Source organism: Protopterus annectens, chromosome 6.part0, assembly GCF_019279795.1.
Source record: "Protopterus annectens isolate FY-2018-M chromosome 6.part0, PAN1.0, whole genome shotgun sequence".
Classification (NCBI taxonomy): Eukaryota; Metazoa; Chordata; order Ceratodontiformes; family Protopteridae; genus Protopterus; species Protopterus annectens.
In genome coordinates, this window is record NC_056737.1 from 412,106,583 (window position 1) to 412,125,116 (window position 18,534).

Consider the following 18,534-nt stretch of genomic DNA (forward strand, 5'->3'; position numbering starts at 1 on the left):
TAAACTCTTAGTGATTCCTTTCTTGTTGCTTGCTTAGTTGCATCTTCACTTCCTCTTTTGTTATGAATGACAGCAGACTGTCCCTTTGTGCTTTGTTCAGAGTTGGAAGAATTATCTTTTCTAAATAACTTTTAATTTGGTCAAAACCTGTCACTGGTAGGCATGTTGGCTGTAAATTCTTGTATAATAATCTCCAGAGGTCTCAATAATTTTATAAGGATTTCATATTACATTAGTTTGTGGATCACTTATTTTATTAACCATTATTTATACTTTTTGTTGCATCAACCATTGCGAAAGGCATTTCTGTGATTAAAATTATTTTCAGAAAAAACTTATCTTCAGGGGCTGCCATTCTAAATATACTGGTCTTGTCTAGGTACTCATTTATCTGCTTTTTTGTTTAGACCATTAATTTATTTTTCCTTTTGACTAAGCCCTTTATTTAAGGTCTGTAATTTTTCATTTTTTTCTGGTATTTCTTTATACAGTCTTATACCTAGGTTCTTTTGTTTATATGTCTTTTTCATGATCTTTTACCTTAGACCTCACTTCACATCTTCCCAAATTACTTCCCCCTTCTCTGTTTTCCCATTATATTTAACTAAGGCTTTCAACAACCCTTTAAGGCACCAGTCTAAAAGTCCTCATTTTTTCAAACAATAGATTGTTATTCTCCAATGATTTCTCTTCTGGAACCACTTATGCTGTCTTAGTTTCAATAGATAACTGAATAGCCTGTTGTAGTAATAGCCATGGTTTGCAGCATTTCTAGAAGTTTATATGGTCTTACATAATGTGAAATCTGTCTTGTCTCAACTAGGAGTAAGTCCAGCAGAACAGAATATCAGTTCCCTCTGTCAGTTACTTTATCTAGATTTTAAATATATTTTCTTTTTCTATTTAAATGCCTTTTTTAAATTATCACTTAAGATAAGATATAGGCATGCATACATTAAGAGAAAAGAAAATAAACCACATTAACATTGTTAACATTTTCCTTTTACACACATGCATTACATATGTTTTCTATTTTTATAACAACTATATTTAAGACCAACATTTCATAAATTGTTCACTTCCTGCATTCTCTTAAACCTCACTACTCCTCCTGAATATTAATCTGCATGTATTGTTTCCACAAATTTCGTTTTATTTCTACGTAATTTAACTCTTCCCTTTTGTAAAGGTCCCTCTTGGACTCTTTTTATATTCTGTTCTTGATTTTTGTAATATTCAATACTTCATATACAGTTCGTTTAGATTAGAAATTGCTTTTCTGACTGACGACAGAATTAAACTTAATAAGGCCTCACTATATCTAGGCAATTCAGATTTTGTATCCCAACTCAAAAGAATCATTCCTCAGTTACAGCCATTTACTCACCTCATATTTCTGACAGTGTACTCTGTACAGATTTTTTAAAGTCTGTCAGCTCATTAAACTTCCAAAACACATGTTCCCAGCAATGTATTTTCTTGATTACCATAAACCAATTATATCTTTAAATTTCTGAGTCCCTTATTTTCTTTACCAGGGGTTCTAAATATAAAGCATACCAAAGGGGAATAAGGACACCTCTGCCTGGTTCCACTGTTCAAACAAAACGTAATTCTTGCCGTTGATCCTTTATATATACCTTTAATTAACTAAATTATTGTATCAGGGAATGCAAATGATAGGCCATTAAGTACTCTAATAATCTTTTCAATAACCTGCCTGAAATCAGTACTATGTGTTGTCTTATGACGTGTATATACTCTGATGTCTACAATTAGGTTCCAGTCTCCCACTACACATCAAATCCATTTTGATGAAGAGATACCAATTTTCACTTTTTTTAGATATCTGTCTGTGTCATACATACATTGTGTCATTTGCATATCAACCAATTTAAGCCTCTAATACTCCCAATATCCCCTAAAAATGACATACTATGCCTCTTTGTCTCCTGAGTCTGAATCAGAAAACTGAGGAGAAAATCCTGTATCTGTCTCTTCATCTTTTTGTGCAGATTCAGAATCTTGAATTTCTTCCAGAAAAAAAGATATCCCTCTTTCTTTTACCAGAAAGCAACTTATAAGAGGAATTAATAACATTAATTAAACCATAAGCCAGACCAAACAAACTACTCCTGTCTGAGGAATTTTGAGGAGTAGAAGATGTATGTTTAGTTTTCTTTTTCTTTTGAAAGGAAAAATGGGGCCAACCCAGTGTTATTAATGGCAGCAACAACTTCCCTAGGAATGGGTACAACACTGACTAAACAAGGAAGGTTCTCTATTCCCATTCCCAGGACCAAGAAGTGTGGCTTTCCCTTGCCCACTAAGGGGATCCCAATAGCCATAGAAGACTTGGCTAACCCCCACTCCAAAGTAGCTGTAGATGAAACACCAGAGGCAAATTGCTAGTCTACTGCTTAATATTCTCTTTTTGTGGCTGGAAGAAAAAGCAGTCGTGGGTCTGGCAATTTGTTCTATGGTGAAAACAAAAATGATACCTCTTTCTGGGGTAAAACAAGCAGTGAAAGTCATTGAAAAATTGAAGTCTTTAAAAGCCCATTTTTCTCTCAAAAACACAGTAAACAGCAGCTTAAAACACTTTGCCAGCCCCCAAAAGTAAAATAAACACAAATTCTTATAGAGAAAATGGCTTTCATTTACTAGAAACAACTGTTAAAATTGATAGGAAAAAAGAGTGCTTCCATTTAAAAGTGCAGTTAAGTCTTGTGACAGTCCATTAAAACATACACTCCTAGCTTAAAAGTAATTTTCCTAAACAGGAATGTGCAATAAGATAATTTCTATTAAGTGGAAGGTTTTTTTCTCCAAATGGAACTTTTCTGCCAAGCAAAGGAAGAGCACAAGCTAATTGTCGATCCTTAGAAGCCTGCAGAGAATCATATTCTTCAGCAGCAGGAAATCTCTGAAGGGCTTAGCACCCAGACCTGTCTCTAATCACCACATCTCAAGTTGACTGACAGTATGGCACTTGGAAGGTGCCCTGCAGCTTTGGAAGGTGGACAGCTGTTATATCCTTGGCATGATATAACCCATATGGCTAAGGCTAGAACTTCAGTAATTAATATGATGAACATTTTTATTTACTTAGCATCCTCAGAAAATGTAACTTTATGGTTAATTCCTAGTACTTATCATCCTTTACAGTACATGGACCATCTTTTATGATGAAGAAAAATAAACGTTCTGTGACAGTTCCCACTTTAGTTTTTGGTGATTGCATTGCAAAGGAAATCAAAGTTAATATTTCAGGTTAGCAGCATTATTTGCTATTACTTTCTTTCATGATTTAATCAGTATAGCATAACCACAGAGTTGCAGTCATTGACATCCAACTATAACAAAACTGTACTTTACTACATTTCACCTGTGACAATGGGATATGGTATTCTCACTGTACTTTTGCTTGCTACTGCTTGGCTGTCTGCAATTCCCAAATTTGGTGTTGATTAAAATGTTAGAGACTGGTACAGGATGCATATTTTATGAAAAAATTGTGTAATTGACCCTTGCTGATTTGTGTTATATGTGTTATTTTAATGTGGCTGGTACCATTAGTTCCAGGAATTATCTGAATGCTGCAGAATTGACTTAGATCTGCTTAGACTACAGACAGTGCTGCCACATCCATTCATGTAAAACCTATACCGAATGTGTCTGTTATTTTGAAATTTCATTACAGTTTTGTTTTTAAAGCCACTGGTCTTTGTAAGATTATGAGTATATGAGTTTGTAGTACGGTTTATCGGATGCTTGTGACAGTTTATTTTCCAAAGATTTTTATAAGAGAAGATATCTCAAATCTCTGCTTCAACTGACTTCCTCATTTTAGCGTAGTGGCCTCACTAACTTTACTTTGCAGACATGTATGCTACCACTTAAGGAATAGCAAGTTCCTTGCAAATGGAATTTGTGATGTTTCTCATTCATCTGCTTATAAATAAAATTTAAAAGGTGCACTACTCAATTAATTTATTTATACTCTTCACTTTCTACTGTATTATTGTGAAATTTAAAATAAAATTGCTTTTATTACAATTTGTGCATAACAGAAGATTACAGTTAGTAAGCAAAGCAGCAATAAGGCACAACTAAATGACAAATGCTTGTTGTACATGAAATGTGTCTAATGGCTCATTTGTTCTAAATATGCTTCATAAATCACATGATGATCCTTTAAATCTGTCTTTAGGTTGGTTAACTTTGAAGCAGGAGGTGCTGAAGTCCGTGCCAGATCATTGTGGCGTTTGGAACCCCTTCGGATAAGGTAACTTGACACTTTGGGTTTACAGCAATAAACACCTTCACAGCATAGCAATTTGAGTTGTTAAGAGTGTAAGCTCCTAGGAACCAAACATGAAATTATAAACTTGTAATGCACAGCATAAAATCAAAACACACCTACAGTTAGATAGACACGTTGCTGGAATTATTTATAGTTTAAGAAATGGTTCTTGCTATAGTTTGTACTTAGGAGGGGAAATAGGATATGGTGTAATGGAGACATCATCATTGTAATATACATTTTTTTATTAGCAAGCTAAAATAATGTAAAGTGAACACAGTGTTATAATCCCTAGCTGAAAGGTGATGACAGACAAAGAATTTGCTGGACATGATTTTAGGTTAATAGCTTGTCACTCATCCAAGAGCGTTAGCTTATAAAACTCTTCAACCAAGTCTCCATTTTTATTCTACACCTTTAATTTTCTTTTCAGCTGGTACAGTCAATCCTGCACATTCATATGATGTATCTACTGCTACATACACATAGCACATTCAGATGAGACAAGATTTTTACTAATCAGAGTGGAATTTACAGACAGACACACACACACACACACACACACACACACACACACACACACACACACACACACACACACACACACAGACAGACACAGACACTTCTGTCAACTGTACAGATTTTCACAGAATATCGATTTTTGACTCATATTTTTGGTCTGTTCCTCATAAAAACTGTGTTTTTTTGACAAATAACTAGGATGATCTAAGGATTAAGGTCACTAAATAATGACATGCATTTGAGTTTCAGACTTCATATCCTACACAAAATGCATGCTAACACAAACCCTACTACACTGGCAACTTTTTAAGTTTAAAAGAAGAATATTTAAAATGTGTCCCTATTCTTGGGTCTTTGTCCCCCCATTACGTCAGGCTTTGTCCAGATTTATTGCGCTAAGAGGTTGAGAGTTATGACACCCACATGTACACAAGTATAGCTTGTGTACTCCTTTTTTATTATAAGCTACATACTAACTTCCCTGTTGATGTGTGTGTGTGTGTGTGTGTGTGTGTGTGTGTGTGTGTGTGTGTGTGTGTGTGTGTGTGTGTGTGCATGAGCGTGGTATGCATGTGCGCATGCATGTGTAGATATGCGTTTCCCTGTAATAGACTTTCTGGTAGCTTGGTAACTTGAACTGCTGTGCATTTAGCTTGACTTAGCTGCTCATTCTACATCTAGCTGCATCTTCTGAGTGATATGTATAACTGACTAGCATGACCTGCACTATCATATTCACTCATGAAACCTGGGCTTCCTATGAAGAGTACTGCTGACATACTAATTGGACTGCTTTCTCCCTTCTGTCTGTCTCCACTATTGGAATGAATATATACCCTTTGTGCCTTAATGGCTACTGTGGCAATATATGTAACCATTTTAGAACTTATTTACTCCCTTTGTCTTTAGAAGCAATGTATTCTGCACTATTTGCAGCTCACCCGAGAAAATATATGTAATGCATTTACTACTTCTAAAGGCACTGGTTTTGGAACAAGGAAGCAGTACACCAGCCCCCTGTCCCATAAGAAATAGAACAAAACCCAGGATACATGATTCTTTCTTACTTTGGCCAACTACTATTCCCATCTATTTATGGAACTTACGTTATTAGATTTATGAAGGCTTGGCATGCTGATGCAGCAATAATCAGCTGTTTATTGCATTTCAGGTACTGTTAAGATTTCAGGCTGTAGCCAGACATCTGTATGTGAAACCTTATTAATTTAAAATAATTTTCAGAAAATTGTGACATTTGTGTGCTTTGAAAAGGTATGAAGGAAGTAGTATGTACAACTAATGCATAAAGGAATTATCAAGTGCATCCAGAAGATAAGAGTCAAGTAATAAACAGGAGTATTACCTGATGGTTACTTTTGTCTTTGTCAAAAAAAAATAATTATACATGCTGTAAAACAATTGCATGTAATATTCAAAAGGATGGAGCACAGATATAATGTTACTGATACTTTGACCATCCAAATGTATTCATACAGCCCTAATCTAAATACAGGGGTTTAGGCAAGATTTTCAGATTTGTACTCACAGCTCCCAGACTGTTGCCCCCAACAAGCCGCACCTACATCAACACATCGCTGTCCGTGCATGCCCTTAAACTGCTGTCCAAGCCACACCCCTTTCACAATGCTGCTCACTGAATGGATCATTGACAACCATATGCCAGAATGGTCATTTTTTGCATGATGAAGCAGTGTGAGCATTTCATTCCCCATTTAAATTTTTGTAGACTTCATTCCGGTGGAGCTGTACCCCAGTCTCTCTCACACACACACACACACACACACACACACACACACACACACACACACACACCACACCATACTATATATGTATACCCAATCTCCACTGCCTACCCCACCCAATCTGATTTGATCCTGAGAGGTTAAAAACAAAAACAACAACAAAAAAAAGATGACACTCTCATTAAGATAAGCATTCTTTTTTCACATAAAATATACTCAGAGTTCAGAGCTTGTGATCAATCTTACTTCACTCAAATGTGCATTACTCTTGCAAAGCAAGCCAGAACTGTAGTCATTCCATTCGCACATAGGCATTGCCCCCGTCCCAACTGCCTATCCAGAGAATCTGCTTTCAGCCTACAAGGTTTAAAATAATGAAAATAAAAGACCACATTTACATTATTGTATTTCTTTCACATCACATAGCCAGGAACATGCACATGATCTTACTTCGGTTCACCCATACACACTTTACTCATGCAAGTCAACAACAAAAGATTGAGAAGCCATCCTAATTTATCTTGACTAACCCTGCAAAAACATATTAGGTTAAAAAAAACATGTCATCCACAAACACACACACACCCCCTCCCCAAGAACACACTGCATATGCAGCATTTCTTTGACACCTGCCAGGATATTATATTTAAAAAAAAAAGTTATCAACAGCCTCCAAAACACACTGACCACTAGAATTTGGTTGACCCTGCCAGTGTATTATGTTAAAAAATGAAAATAAATAGTCCCCAAAACACATTGCCTCCCTAGTATCTGGTTAACCCTACCTGAATATAATATTAAAAAAAAAAAGAAAAAAAAAAGAAAGTTACCAACAGGCCCTAAAACACACAGACCACTAGTGTCTGGTTGACCCTGCCAGGATAAAAATGCAGAAACAATCTGGTTGGCCCTGCCAGGAAAAAAAATGAGAAATGACTGTTGAATGATGAGTGGAGCCAGCAACTGTAAGTTAGCGGCGGTTTATTGTACAACCAGCGTGGAACCATCTGCATGCACATGTAAGACTCACACATAAATAAACTTGCATAATACTGCCCCCTTGTACTTCTTAAAACTACACTAGCTGTCAAGGTACAAACAATCACAGTTTTACATCCTCCCTCTTTAACTTTGTTCCTTATTTCAAATACATGGACAAATTTACTTTAATATTTTCTTTAAACGCATTACAGAATTAAACATCATATTAACAGTTCAACATGGCCTGTCCGATTTCAAGTCCACTTCACTGTGTATATTTAGGACTGGGTTTGCAGACTCTTCCTGCCCCTGTCACATAAAGTTTTTGATTGGAATTAGAAACAGGAACTGTCTTTAGAGGTTTATTCGGTACTTGAACATTACTTCATATTTCAGAACCAGTTGAAAAAGGTGGTCTGTCTTCTTGGTGCTGATTTGTTGGTGATTCAGTCAAGAAACTGGATTCACTAGTACACACAGTTTGTTGTGACTTTGGTTCTGGGACAGGCAAAATATGCCTGTGATTTCTTCTGTAGTCTACTTCTTCTGACTAAATGATGTAGGACCTTGGTTCAGCGCAAATGTCTCTCACAATTTCTACATGATCATGAGCTTTTAAAATCTGATTTCTAAAACTTCACCTTGCAACAATGGTGGAAGAGGTCTACTGGTCTTTTCATAGAATAATTTCCGTGTGTGACATTTTTTTGATAGTTGACTATCTTATTGCTCTTTGAGGTTGGCACTAACAGCTGATTGCTTATTGGAAGGGTTGTTCGTGTTTGTCTTGACATCAGTCTTTGAGTTGGTGAACCAAGTGTCTGGAAATGAGGAATGTTTCAAAGATTTAGTAAATTGAGGAGTAAATCAGCTCCATCTCTTTTGGACTTTTCCATTAAATGCTTTGCAATGCAGACTGCATGTTCAGGCAGGCCCTTGGCTTGTGGGTATTCTGCAATGATGGTTACATGAATAAAATCACAAATATAAAATAATTCCATCATGTAGATAAAGCTATTTGCCTGAAGAAGCCTATATTGGCAAAAGTCTACTATTAGCAAGCTTTAATAAATTTTCTGCTGTTTAAGTATCGAATGTCATGGTGCCAGTTTACTGTACATTTTGTTTTATTTTACATGAATAAAATCCCAAGAGGCAGCAAATACTTTAAACTGTTGCCTAGTGAGTTGTGCACCGTTATCTGAAATGACTTTATGTGGGCTTCCATGGACTGAGAAGTGTCTTTTTAACTTTGTAATAACTATGCTAGATGTCAAGTCATGGAGGAAGTCGACTTCAAACCATCCAGAGTATGAAACAACTAGTACCAAGGAATGTTGACCATTCCATTTGAAAATATCTACTGCTACTGTTACCATAGTAAATAAGGGAATGGGTGTAGGAGAAGAGGTTATTTTTGTTTATACAGCTTGTTACTGTTGGAAACTGAACATGAAAATGTCTCTCTCTCAATATCTTTATACACTGAGGGCCAGAACACAATGCCTCTTGCCCTATTTTTAGTTGATTCAGTGCCTGGGTGGCTTCTATGCAGAATTTGTATATACCCCTTTTGCAATGATTTAGAACTACTACTTTTGGACCTTTCATAATGATGCCATCTTCCACTATGAGCTCATCCCTGAAAGGGAAATACTGCTGAATTTCAAGTGGTAGACTTGTATGATGTATTGGTCCGCCTTGGTTGATAATATTACTCAGTTTTTGAAGAACTGGTTCTATAACAGTGTGATTTCTTAACTCATCAAGCCACGATGATAAAATGTGCTTGACTTCCATGACTTCAAAATCAGCTGTCTCATTATCGTGATGTTCTGTCAACTTTCTGGGTGTGTGCGACAAGGCATCAGCAAAATACATGTGTTTACCTTTTGTGTAGACAATGGTAAAGCTGTATTTTTATAGCTTTAACACCATGCGTTGCAATCTTGCTGGAGCTGTATGTATCAGCTTGTTCAAAATCGTTACAAGTGGCTGGTGATCTGTCTCAATCTGGATTGACCATTGGTATATATAATATATAGTCATTAAATTTGCAGCATGCAAACACAACAGCAAAAATTATTTTTCTATTTGTGCATAGTGCATCTTTGAGTCACAGTACGGGATGCATATACAAATGGAATGCCCTTCTGAAGACATGCTGCACCAAGTCCATACTGAGAGGCATCACAGGTGAGTGTCACAGGCTTATGATGGACACCATAGTATCTCAGTGTGGGTGGGCTGGTAATTCTCTTTATTAAAGTGTCAAATACCTCTTGGTGCTGTTCAAACCAAGACCATTTATATCTTTATGTGTTAACTCACACAGTGGTGCAGAAAGCTCACTAAGATTTGGGATGAATTTTCCCAAATAATTAATCATACCCAGAAAACACTGTAAAGATGTAACATCCTCTGGGATTGGTATTTCATTAATTGCTATTATTTTTGATGAATCTGGCTGTAGCCATGAACTTGTGAACATGTGACCAATGTAGTTGACTTCCTTCAGTTTGAATTTACATTTTAAAGGATTTAGCTTGTGGTAAACCTCATGTGCATGGTCTAGGACTTTCCTGAGATTTCTGTTATGTTTTTTTTCTCCATCGCCTCCAACAATAATGTCATCCACAATAATGGCACAGGGATATCCAGCAAATATTTGTTCCATGGCATTTTGGAATACCTCACTAGCGGAACTGATTCCATATGGCATTCTCAAAAACCTGAATCTCCCAAATAGTGGCTGACTGTTGTTAATAAAGAAGATCTGTGATCCCCTTGAGATTTTCCGAAAGGAGTTCTTGGTATCTAAAATTGAGAAAACAGTCAAATTTGGCATTAGCACTGCAACCTCCTTGACTGTGCGCATTGGATGATGAGGATGTTTAAGGGCTTTGTTTAAGTCTGTAGGATCAATACATCTCTGAATATCATCTGAGCTTTTCTTGTGGGCTGCTACCCTGGATGGTACTCATTCAGTAGACTGTGCCACAGGAGTAAGAACACCTAAATTAACCATTCTGTCTAATTCTGCTTTTACTTTACCTTGCATTGCTACCAGGATCTTATGTGCAGTTCTGACAACCGTGTTTATTTTATGATTCAGCTTCATGGAATATGTAATTTGGAGCTTAGCAACTAGATCTTTAAAGATGTTGGCATATTCTTTAAATATGCAGTATGTTGTGAAAAACTATAATTTTCATTTGTATTTAGATGGTGAACTTCCTTATTGAGCGGAATCAGTCCCATTCTTAGGCTTTCTTCTAGGCCTAGTAATGACTCTACGTTTCTTCTAACTACATGGAATTGTAAATCATAACTGTTACCTGCAGAATGGCAAGAAAGGACTACAGCACCTTCTGTCTGAATTTCTCTGCCACTATAAGCAACTAGTTTTGCACTCCTTGTTGAGTCAAGGCTCTCTCCAACTTTTACATTTGCATAAGCTTTTGTTGACATGATAACACATTTGGATTTGGTGTCTACTTTAAGCTCTACTGGTTTCCCATTAATTGGTACAGTGCAAAATATTTCACTCTTTGGTGACAAGTGTATCGACTGTTTCTCCGACCACAGAAATATTATCAACATAAAAGGTTTCATCACCGTCATCATGGTCTGCTACAGTCTCAATTTGAAACGCTGTTGCTTTGGAAAAAATCTTTTACAAGTCTGTGTCGATATGCAGAACTTTTTGAAATTATTCAGTTTTTTTGCATTTGTGACACTGTTGAGCATAGGTTAAGCATTTTTCTCATTTATGTTCATGACTGCCACCATAATTATGACAATTAACAATGGCAGGTGGTGTGGCATAGTTCCTCAGGTTACTTCTGTAAGGCCTATTGTCTTAGAATTTTGTTGCACACTGTCAACATTTGCAGCAGAAGATAGAGTATGTTTTTCTGTGAGTTCATGTAGCTGGCAAATTTCAATAATTTTGCTCACTGTTAATTCACTATCACGTAATTTTCTCACTGTATCATTATTAATGCCACATACAAGGGTCTTTTATTAAATTGTCTTGTAACCCCCCAAATCTGCATGTCTTTGCTTTATTTCTTAAGTCAGTAACATATCTTCCATAGTTTCACCCAGCTTTTGATTTCTTGTGTTGAATTTATATCTCTTCATTGTTATATTCAGCTGGGGGGTTACACATTCTTAAAATTTACGCTTTAAGCATTCTGGGTCTTCGCTGGTTTCAGCTTGGCCAATGATACGTCAGTTTTCTCCTTCTTCTGCATAAAGAGCAGGTGCATATACAAAAGAATGTTCTTGCTCGATAGCCTCCAAGCCTGCCAAAGTGTGAAGTATAAATACTCATGTGTTTGGGTCTTTATCTGAATGTGCAGTTGCTATGAAAACATTATATTCTTGTGCAAACACATACCAATTCTCTGCGACATTGCCATCATATACCAGTGGTTCAGGTCTGTGAAATCCGTCTGCCATGCCATTAGTATATATTTGTTTACTTATTGCACTTAGTCACTCATTACACTTAGTTCATAGATTCATAAGTTCATAGATTAGTACTAGGCTAACTGCCCTTGTGGGCCATTTTAAGCCTAGCCTATTACCCCATGTGAGAGTCAAACCCTGCACCCTGTGTTTGTAAGGCAAACACCTTAACCATTATGCTAACCTCCCACCCCACTTTAATGATATTTAGTTAGCATCCCACTTCTGGCACATTGAATGATGAGTGGAGCCAGTAAATGTAAGTTAGCAGTTTATTGTAGAACCAGCGTGGCTCCATCTGCATGCACATGTAAGACTCACATATAAATAAACTTGGTTTATACTGCCCCCATGTGCTTCCTTAAACTACAGTAGCTGTCAAGGTACAAACAATCACTGTTCTACACTTACCTTACACACTAACCCAATCACAGCCTCTCCACTAAAGCATGGGAAGAGAATGCGGGAGTAACAGGACTAATCAGCAGCTATGTCACATACTTGACAGGATGCTGACTTCACAGCCCTGTCAGAGAGCTTACTATTTCTTGCGGTTAAAACCACAATGACTTCTGGGCATCTTCATTGATGCCTGCGGTCTTCCCAATCCAGACTGTTTTTAAAACAGTCCAGAGGCAAAAAAGATTTAGTTTTTATTTCTTTTCTTTTTTTTTTTTTTTTTTTTAAGCCGAAAATTGAGCACGCATGCATGCTGCTCCAAGTTTCATGTATAATCACATTCATCTTTACACACTAGCTTGCCGTGCCAACTGCTATTAGTGCGTAAAGTTTAATAATTAAACTTTTTTTCTTTTTTTTCTGTTTTTTGGAAAAAGTTGGGGGCCTGCAGCCCAACAGTCCGGTACCATGAGTTGCCACCGGCTATTTTATTTTATTTAATTTCTTACATTTTCATTTTCCTTAATACAGAAAAATAAATCATTTGAGCAATGGCAGTTTTTTTTTTAATGTAGCAGTTAAGTGTTATAAGACAGTTTAATAAAACACAGAGAGACACAAGGGTCCATTTTAAAAGAAAAATGTATCGACTGATGTTTGAATTCCTGCCTCAGTTTATTCTTGCACAGCAGTTACAAATAACATCTCATATAACATGTAGCATGCATAAACCTTTTATGTGTGTTTGGCCTTGAGATTTAACAGGTTAGGACAGAGATTTCTCAATGAATGCATTGTCATGGGGAGGCAATAAGTTCAAAGCGATTTAACATTTAGAATGTGAAGTCATTTACTTCTTTATTTTCTTACTTAGCTGGAGTGGAAGTCATATAAGGTGGGGACAACCTTTCCGTCTTCGACATATCACAACAGGACAATATCTATCCTTGGTGCAGGACCAGGGCCTAGTGCTAGTGGAACGAGAAAAATCAGACACAAAATCCACTGCTTTCTGGTTCAGAGCATCAAAGGTAACAAAATATAAGTTGTGGCTGGAATGTGTTACTGTCATAAATTAAATCAGTATATTTGTATTATTTTCTTCAATTTTTAATAATTTATATGCATTTAACTATATAAATTAATTTCTGTCATGCTCAGTAAGATGTCAGTATGCATACTTATCCCATGTATCACCAGAAATTATGAAAATATGCTATATAAGCTTAATACAATGTGGTTGTCTCTTTCTCCAAGTTGCCAGTATCATGCACTCTTACTAGGCTTCTGTCATCTGTTTTTTTACCCATCATCATCACCTGTTAACAGATAGCCATGTAGTCTGTGTGAATGCTTGTTCTAGGATAAATATCTAACCATTATTCTTTGCTTGGTGTGATTTATCTCTTTAGTCTAATCCGGTGGTGTTATAAAAGTGAAGTAGTAAAAATTGCACTGTATGCATGACTAACAAGGAGTTTAGACAAGAAAACACACACAACCTGGCTTGTAATAACACTTGTTTTCATATAAAAAAGTTTAAAACACAAAAAATGTAAATAATTTAAGTAATTTTGTTTTCTATTCATGAGTCTGGTATGCAGTGATATACGTTAAAATGACAGGATGATAACTAGGCCGAACAGCTTGAAGTCATTAATGGTAACAGTATGACCTTTAGTTTTGATTCATGACTGTTTCATATTTAAATAAAACAAAGGGCTGGCTGCATGGTGCAGTGAAATGAAGTCCTTACTGTGACCAGGTGACTAAGGTTTCTATAGCAGCCCTGGCACTGAAGGAGGCAGACAGGGAAGGAAAAGAGTGAATGGGCTTTGGCCTTCTCATCTCTCCTGGGGGAAGGGGGGCCATGACACTAGGAGCACTTAGGGAAAAAAAAAAACATTAATTAAACATATAGATACTCGTGTTAAATATCTCAGACACTTATTCCCATTATTCACACTATGTTAGCTAGATAAGTGGATTTATTTTATAGATTTAAAAGTACATTTCTAGCATATTTGTTTTTAATCTATGTATGCTTTTATCTTTTGATATTTAAGCATCTACTTTCATTTATTTACATGTTTTATGCCCATCGGCATAAAATATGTCTCTCTGTTTTTTTTTTTAAATGTTAATACCAAGACTACCTGTAGAAGGTATGTATAAAATCCTTACTGTGTGATTCTTATGACATTGTTATCACATGTGCCTATAGGAAAAGAGCAGTACACTTCATAATAATGCATCCTTGTTTTTTTGGAGGGCATATTACAGAAATATATATATATATATATTAAATATTCCATTATTTGTAAGAAAATAAGGAATATGGATGCATGTGTAGTTTGTTAGATGGTTTTTATCCCTAGAGGCAAATGCTTTGTACCATGTGAAAAGAAATGATTGTCCAATAAAGTTGTTTTTATGCTTGTCCAACTACAGCTTTTAACTTTAGAATTAAAACTGAATGATTTAGTTATTATTTATACATTTATTTATTTTATTGTAACTTATTATTTTATTTTATTTAATTTATGAACAGGAAAAGCTAGATTCCGGTCCCAAGCGTGACATTGAAGGGATGGGGCCTGCTGAAATTAAATATGGTGACTCAATCTGCTTTGTCCAACATGTTAACAGTGGGCTGTGGTTGACTTACCAGGCTCCTGATGCTAAATCAGCACGTCTTGGACCCCTGAAAAGAAGAGTAAGTGAAACTCTCCATCTATCTGTAGGGATTTAGTGGTTTTATCATGGGCTGTTTGAATTATTATAATTTTAAATTAATCTTTTAAATACTGTGCTGGTCCTAATGCTGAACACACACACACAGACACACACACACACACACACACACACACACACACACACACACACACACACACACACACACACACGCGCGCGTGCACGCATACACACACACACACACAGACACACACACACACACACACACACACACACAGACATAAACACACATAGTATATTACATTTTACTGACACAAATAGATGTTGATGTAATATTATTTGCTTGTGATTTGGAGTCCATGTGGATCAGAGTTCCTCCCTACCCCAGTTTAAGTGCAACTTGGACCAATGGCTGGGTGATTGGAAATTTACCCCTGGTCTGTCACATATATCATTGATGGACAGAAGCAGTCAGTAATTCACCCCCTATATAAATCAAATTTGGAGGTTACATTTGGGTGGCATGGCTAGACTTATAAGGGCTCTAGTGGTTGTTAGCCTAGTATACATCTATGCATCTATAAACAGTAACTTAAACTCCCAGATTATATACAAAAATGGTTTCTATACAGTCAAACTGCTCACCTCTTTGGTAAAAATAAAACAGATAACCTCTAGATTTGTTTAGAGAGTCTTTTGTTCAAGACTCTGACAGGTGTGGAAAGCCACAAAGTATGAAATACAAGCTTTTCATTAAAAGGGAACAATAAAAACCTTTATTTAAATTCTGTTTAAATATTTGAGTTGCACTTATAGTGACCTATGGTGATTTTTTTTTGTACTTCTCTGCTTTTTGTCTATGTTTTGGCCAAAAAGTTATCTGTCTGCATTTTTTTTTAGTTTGTTCACACACCTTAGTCTTGTAGCTTCATTTGCAGTTGTGTGAATATTGTGTATTACTGCATGATTTTAGCATTGTTTATACGTTATATTGCATTTCTATTTCCATAGAATTGTATATAAAAGGTAGCTTTTTATATTTTGAATCCAGTCTGGGGCCTCAGTCTTGTAGCTTCACTCACAGTTGTGGCAGAACTGTGACCTACTGCTAGCCTCATTTCGTCATTTATTACAGCATTTTTTTTCAATAAGTAGCATTACTGGTAAATTTCTGCATAGTCTGGTGCCTTTATCTTTGGTGGGATTTTAGTATTGTCAATTCTGCTCCAGGATTTGTGCTTCAGTGCTTTTTATAGCTGTATATACCTGCTTAAAGTTGCATTCCAATGCCTTTCTGTTTACTTCACTACTGATTTTCCCCTGTTCTTTCAGTCTGCCCCATTCCAGAAAGTAAATTTTATCTGTAAAACTATCCTTAAAACTGAAACTTGTAACTTAGTGTGGGTAAAACAAAGCCATTGTGGAGACACATTAAGTCAGCTAGTTTGCATATTAAACAGCACTAACAACAAATTTTAACACAATTTAACTTAGTCTACTGCCAAACCCCAAAGTCTACCCAAGGAGACCTCTGTATAACCCAGTCCACAGCCTGTAGTAGTCCACCCAAATATAGATCGAACAACATGGATATGCAATTTCAAAATGTCTCCCTAAACATCTTGGTAGATATGGGCATCTTATAATAATGTAACAATTGTCTCATGTTCACAACCATTTAATCCTTAAAAAAACAAACACAGTTTGTGAGAGATGCACATACACAATTTCACTGGAGGCAAAAATCTCACATACAAACAAGGTTGTCAAGAACACACAGACTGTATCCATCACATATAATCTCCACTGTATGCCTAGACTAAATATAGATCCAAGCAAAATGGATATGCAATTTCAAAATGTCTCCCTAGCTTTACTTCTTTAAGTACATTAACACACCCAGATCTAAGGATGAAAGTCACTGTCTCTTTAATTTATAATAATCAGACTATGCTAAGGCACTTAAAAGCAATCTTCCCAAGCCTCAAAGACCTCATAAGCCTGTAAATAACAATGCCTATCCTCAGCAATCTGTGAAGCCCTCACCAAAAACACCATCAAACCCCACACATAAGCCTACACCCAGTGTATCCTCAAGAGCAGAGCCCATAACGCAAGAAAACACATTACCCAGGACTCTTGCCACAGGAGGCTCCATTGTACAACACACAGATGCCTCACTCACTAAACAGAATGAGGAGAAGATAACAGTTAGTTGCTAATCTAGAACCATGATCCACCAAGTTATGCACGCACTCAAGTCACTAGATCACAGGTACCAGTCTATCTTAGTCCATGTGGGCGTTAAACGCCTGAGCCATACTTCCATAGACAATATGAACAGAGACATTATTGATCTATCTGAGTATATATCTTAGGCAAGTGTGTGCCTTGCATTGAGCAAAATTCTACCTTCACCATGGATGATGCCACAGTATGAATAAAAGTGGATTAACTTCAATAATTGTTTTTGTCTCTTGTGTCTTTCCAGATGGATTCAATATTTGTCAGCATGTGAGGACATAGTTAGCAAATGTTATTGCTTTGCAAAGGATGGTATGCACTTGTCTCCCCTAGACTTCTGAATATTGGCTAAAACTTTATCCACCCCCTTAGAGCCTTTTTAGGGAATGCCAAATTGACAAACCTGCCAACATAACAAGTAAAACTTAAATAAGCTTAATTGTGTTACTGCTCAGTGCTAGGTGCCTAAGCAAGAAACTCTATACCCTACAAGCTCTCCTCACTCTGGAGAATATAGACATCTGTATCATTACCAAGACATGGTTTAACTTCAGAAATAACTCTAGTAGTGCAAGGCTACAGTGCCTTCCACACATTTAGACCATCAGCTGCACTGACAGGGACAAAAGGTGGAGAAGCCTCAGTCTATATTAGCAGCAAGTATAACTCCAAGTTGGTTAAACAGGTCAATGCCTTGTAATTTATCCACATGCAAATCACCATAGACAAAGTCCAATACCATATCCTAGTAATCTATAGGTCACCCTCTATTTCCCTAGAATCCCATAGCTCATACTTACACCTTCTTGAGACACTCTCCATTAAACCAAATACTCTATTCATGGGAGACTTTATCTACTCCTCTATAGAGTGGAGAACATGCACTCCCTCAGACTCATAGCCACAGTGATTCCACAAGTACCCATGATCAGCTAGTGTGCATACCCACCAGAGGTTCAAACATACTAGACCTGATACTTACCAATATGGAAGTGCACAACATCACCCCTCCCCCCCATATCACGCCCTTACTGGTGAGGTCAGACCACAAAACTGTCTCCTTCAAAATAAAAATCATGTCAATAACCTCAACAAACCCTGTAATAGTTAGGAACTATTCCGAGTAAGGTACATAACAAAAGGAAAATT

The 18,534-nt window shown here is 36.6% G+C and overlaps 1 protein-coding gene across 1 annotated transcript in view; it reads left to right on the plus strand.

The window, feature by feature from the left end:
• The window catches only part of RYR3 (ryanodine receptor 3), a 3,250,282-nt gene that overhangs the window by 1,065,890 nt on the left and 2,165,858 nt on the right, over positions 1–18,534 (plus strand). The window contains exons 9-11 of the mRNA XM_044074157.1: positions 4,214–4,288; positions 13,322–13,478; positions 14,999–15,163. Coding sequence (XP_043930092.1) covers positions 4,214–4,288; positions 13,322–13,478; positions 14,999–15,163 — 397 coding nt within the window. The remainder of the gene's footprint in view (positions 1–4,213; positions 4,289–13,321; positions 13,479–14,998; positions 15,164–18,534) is intronic.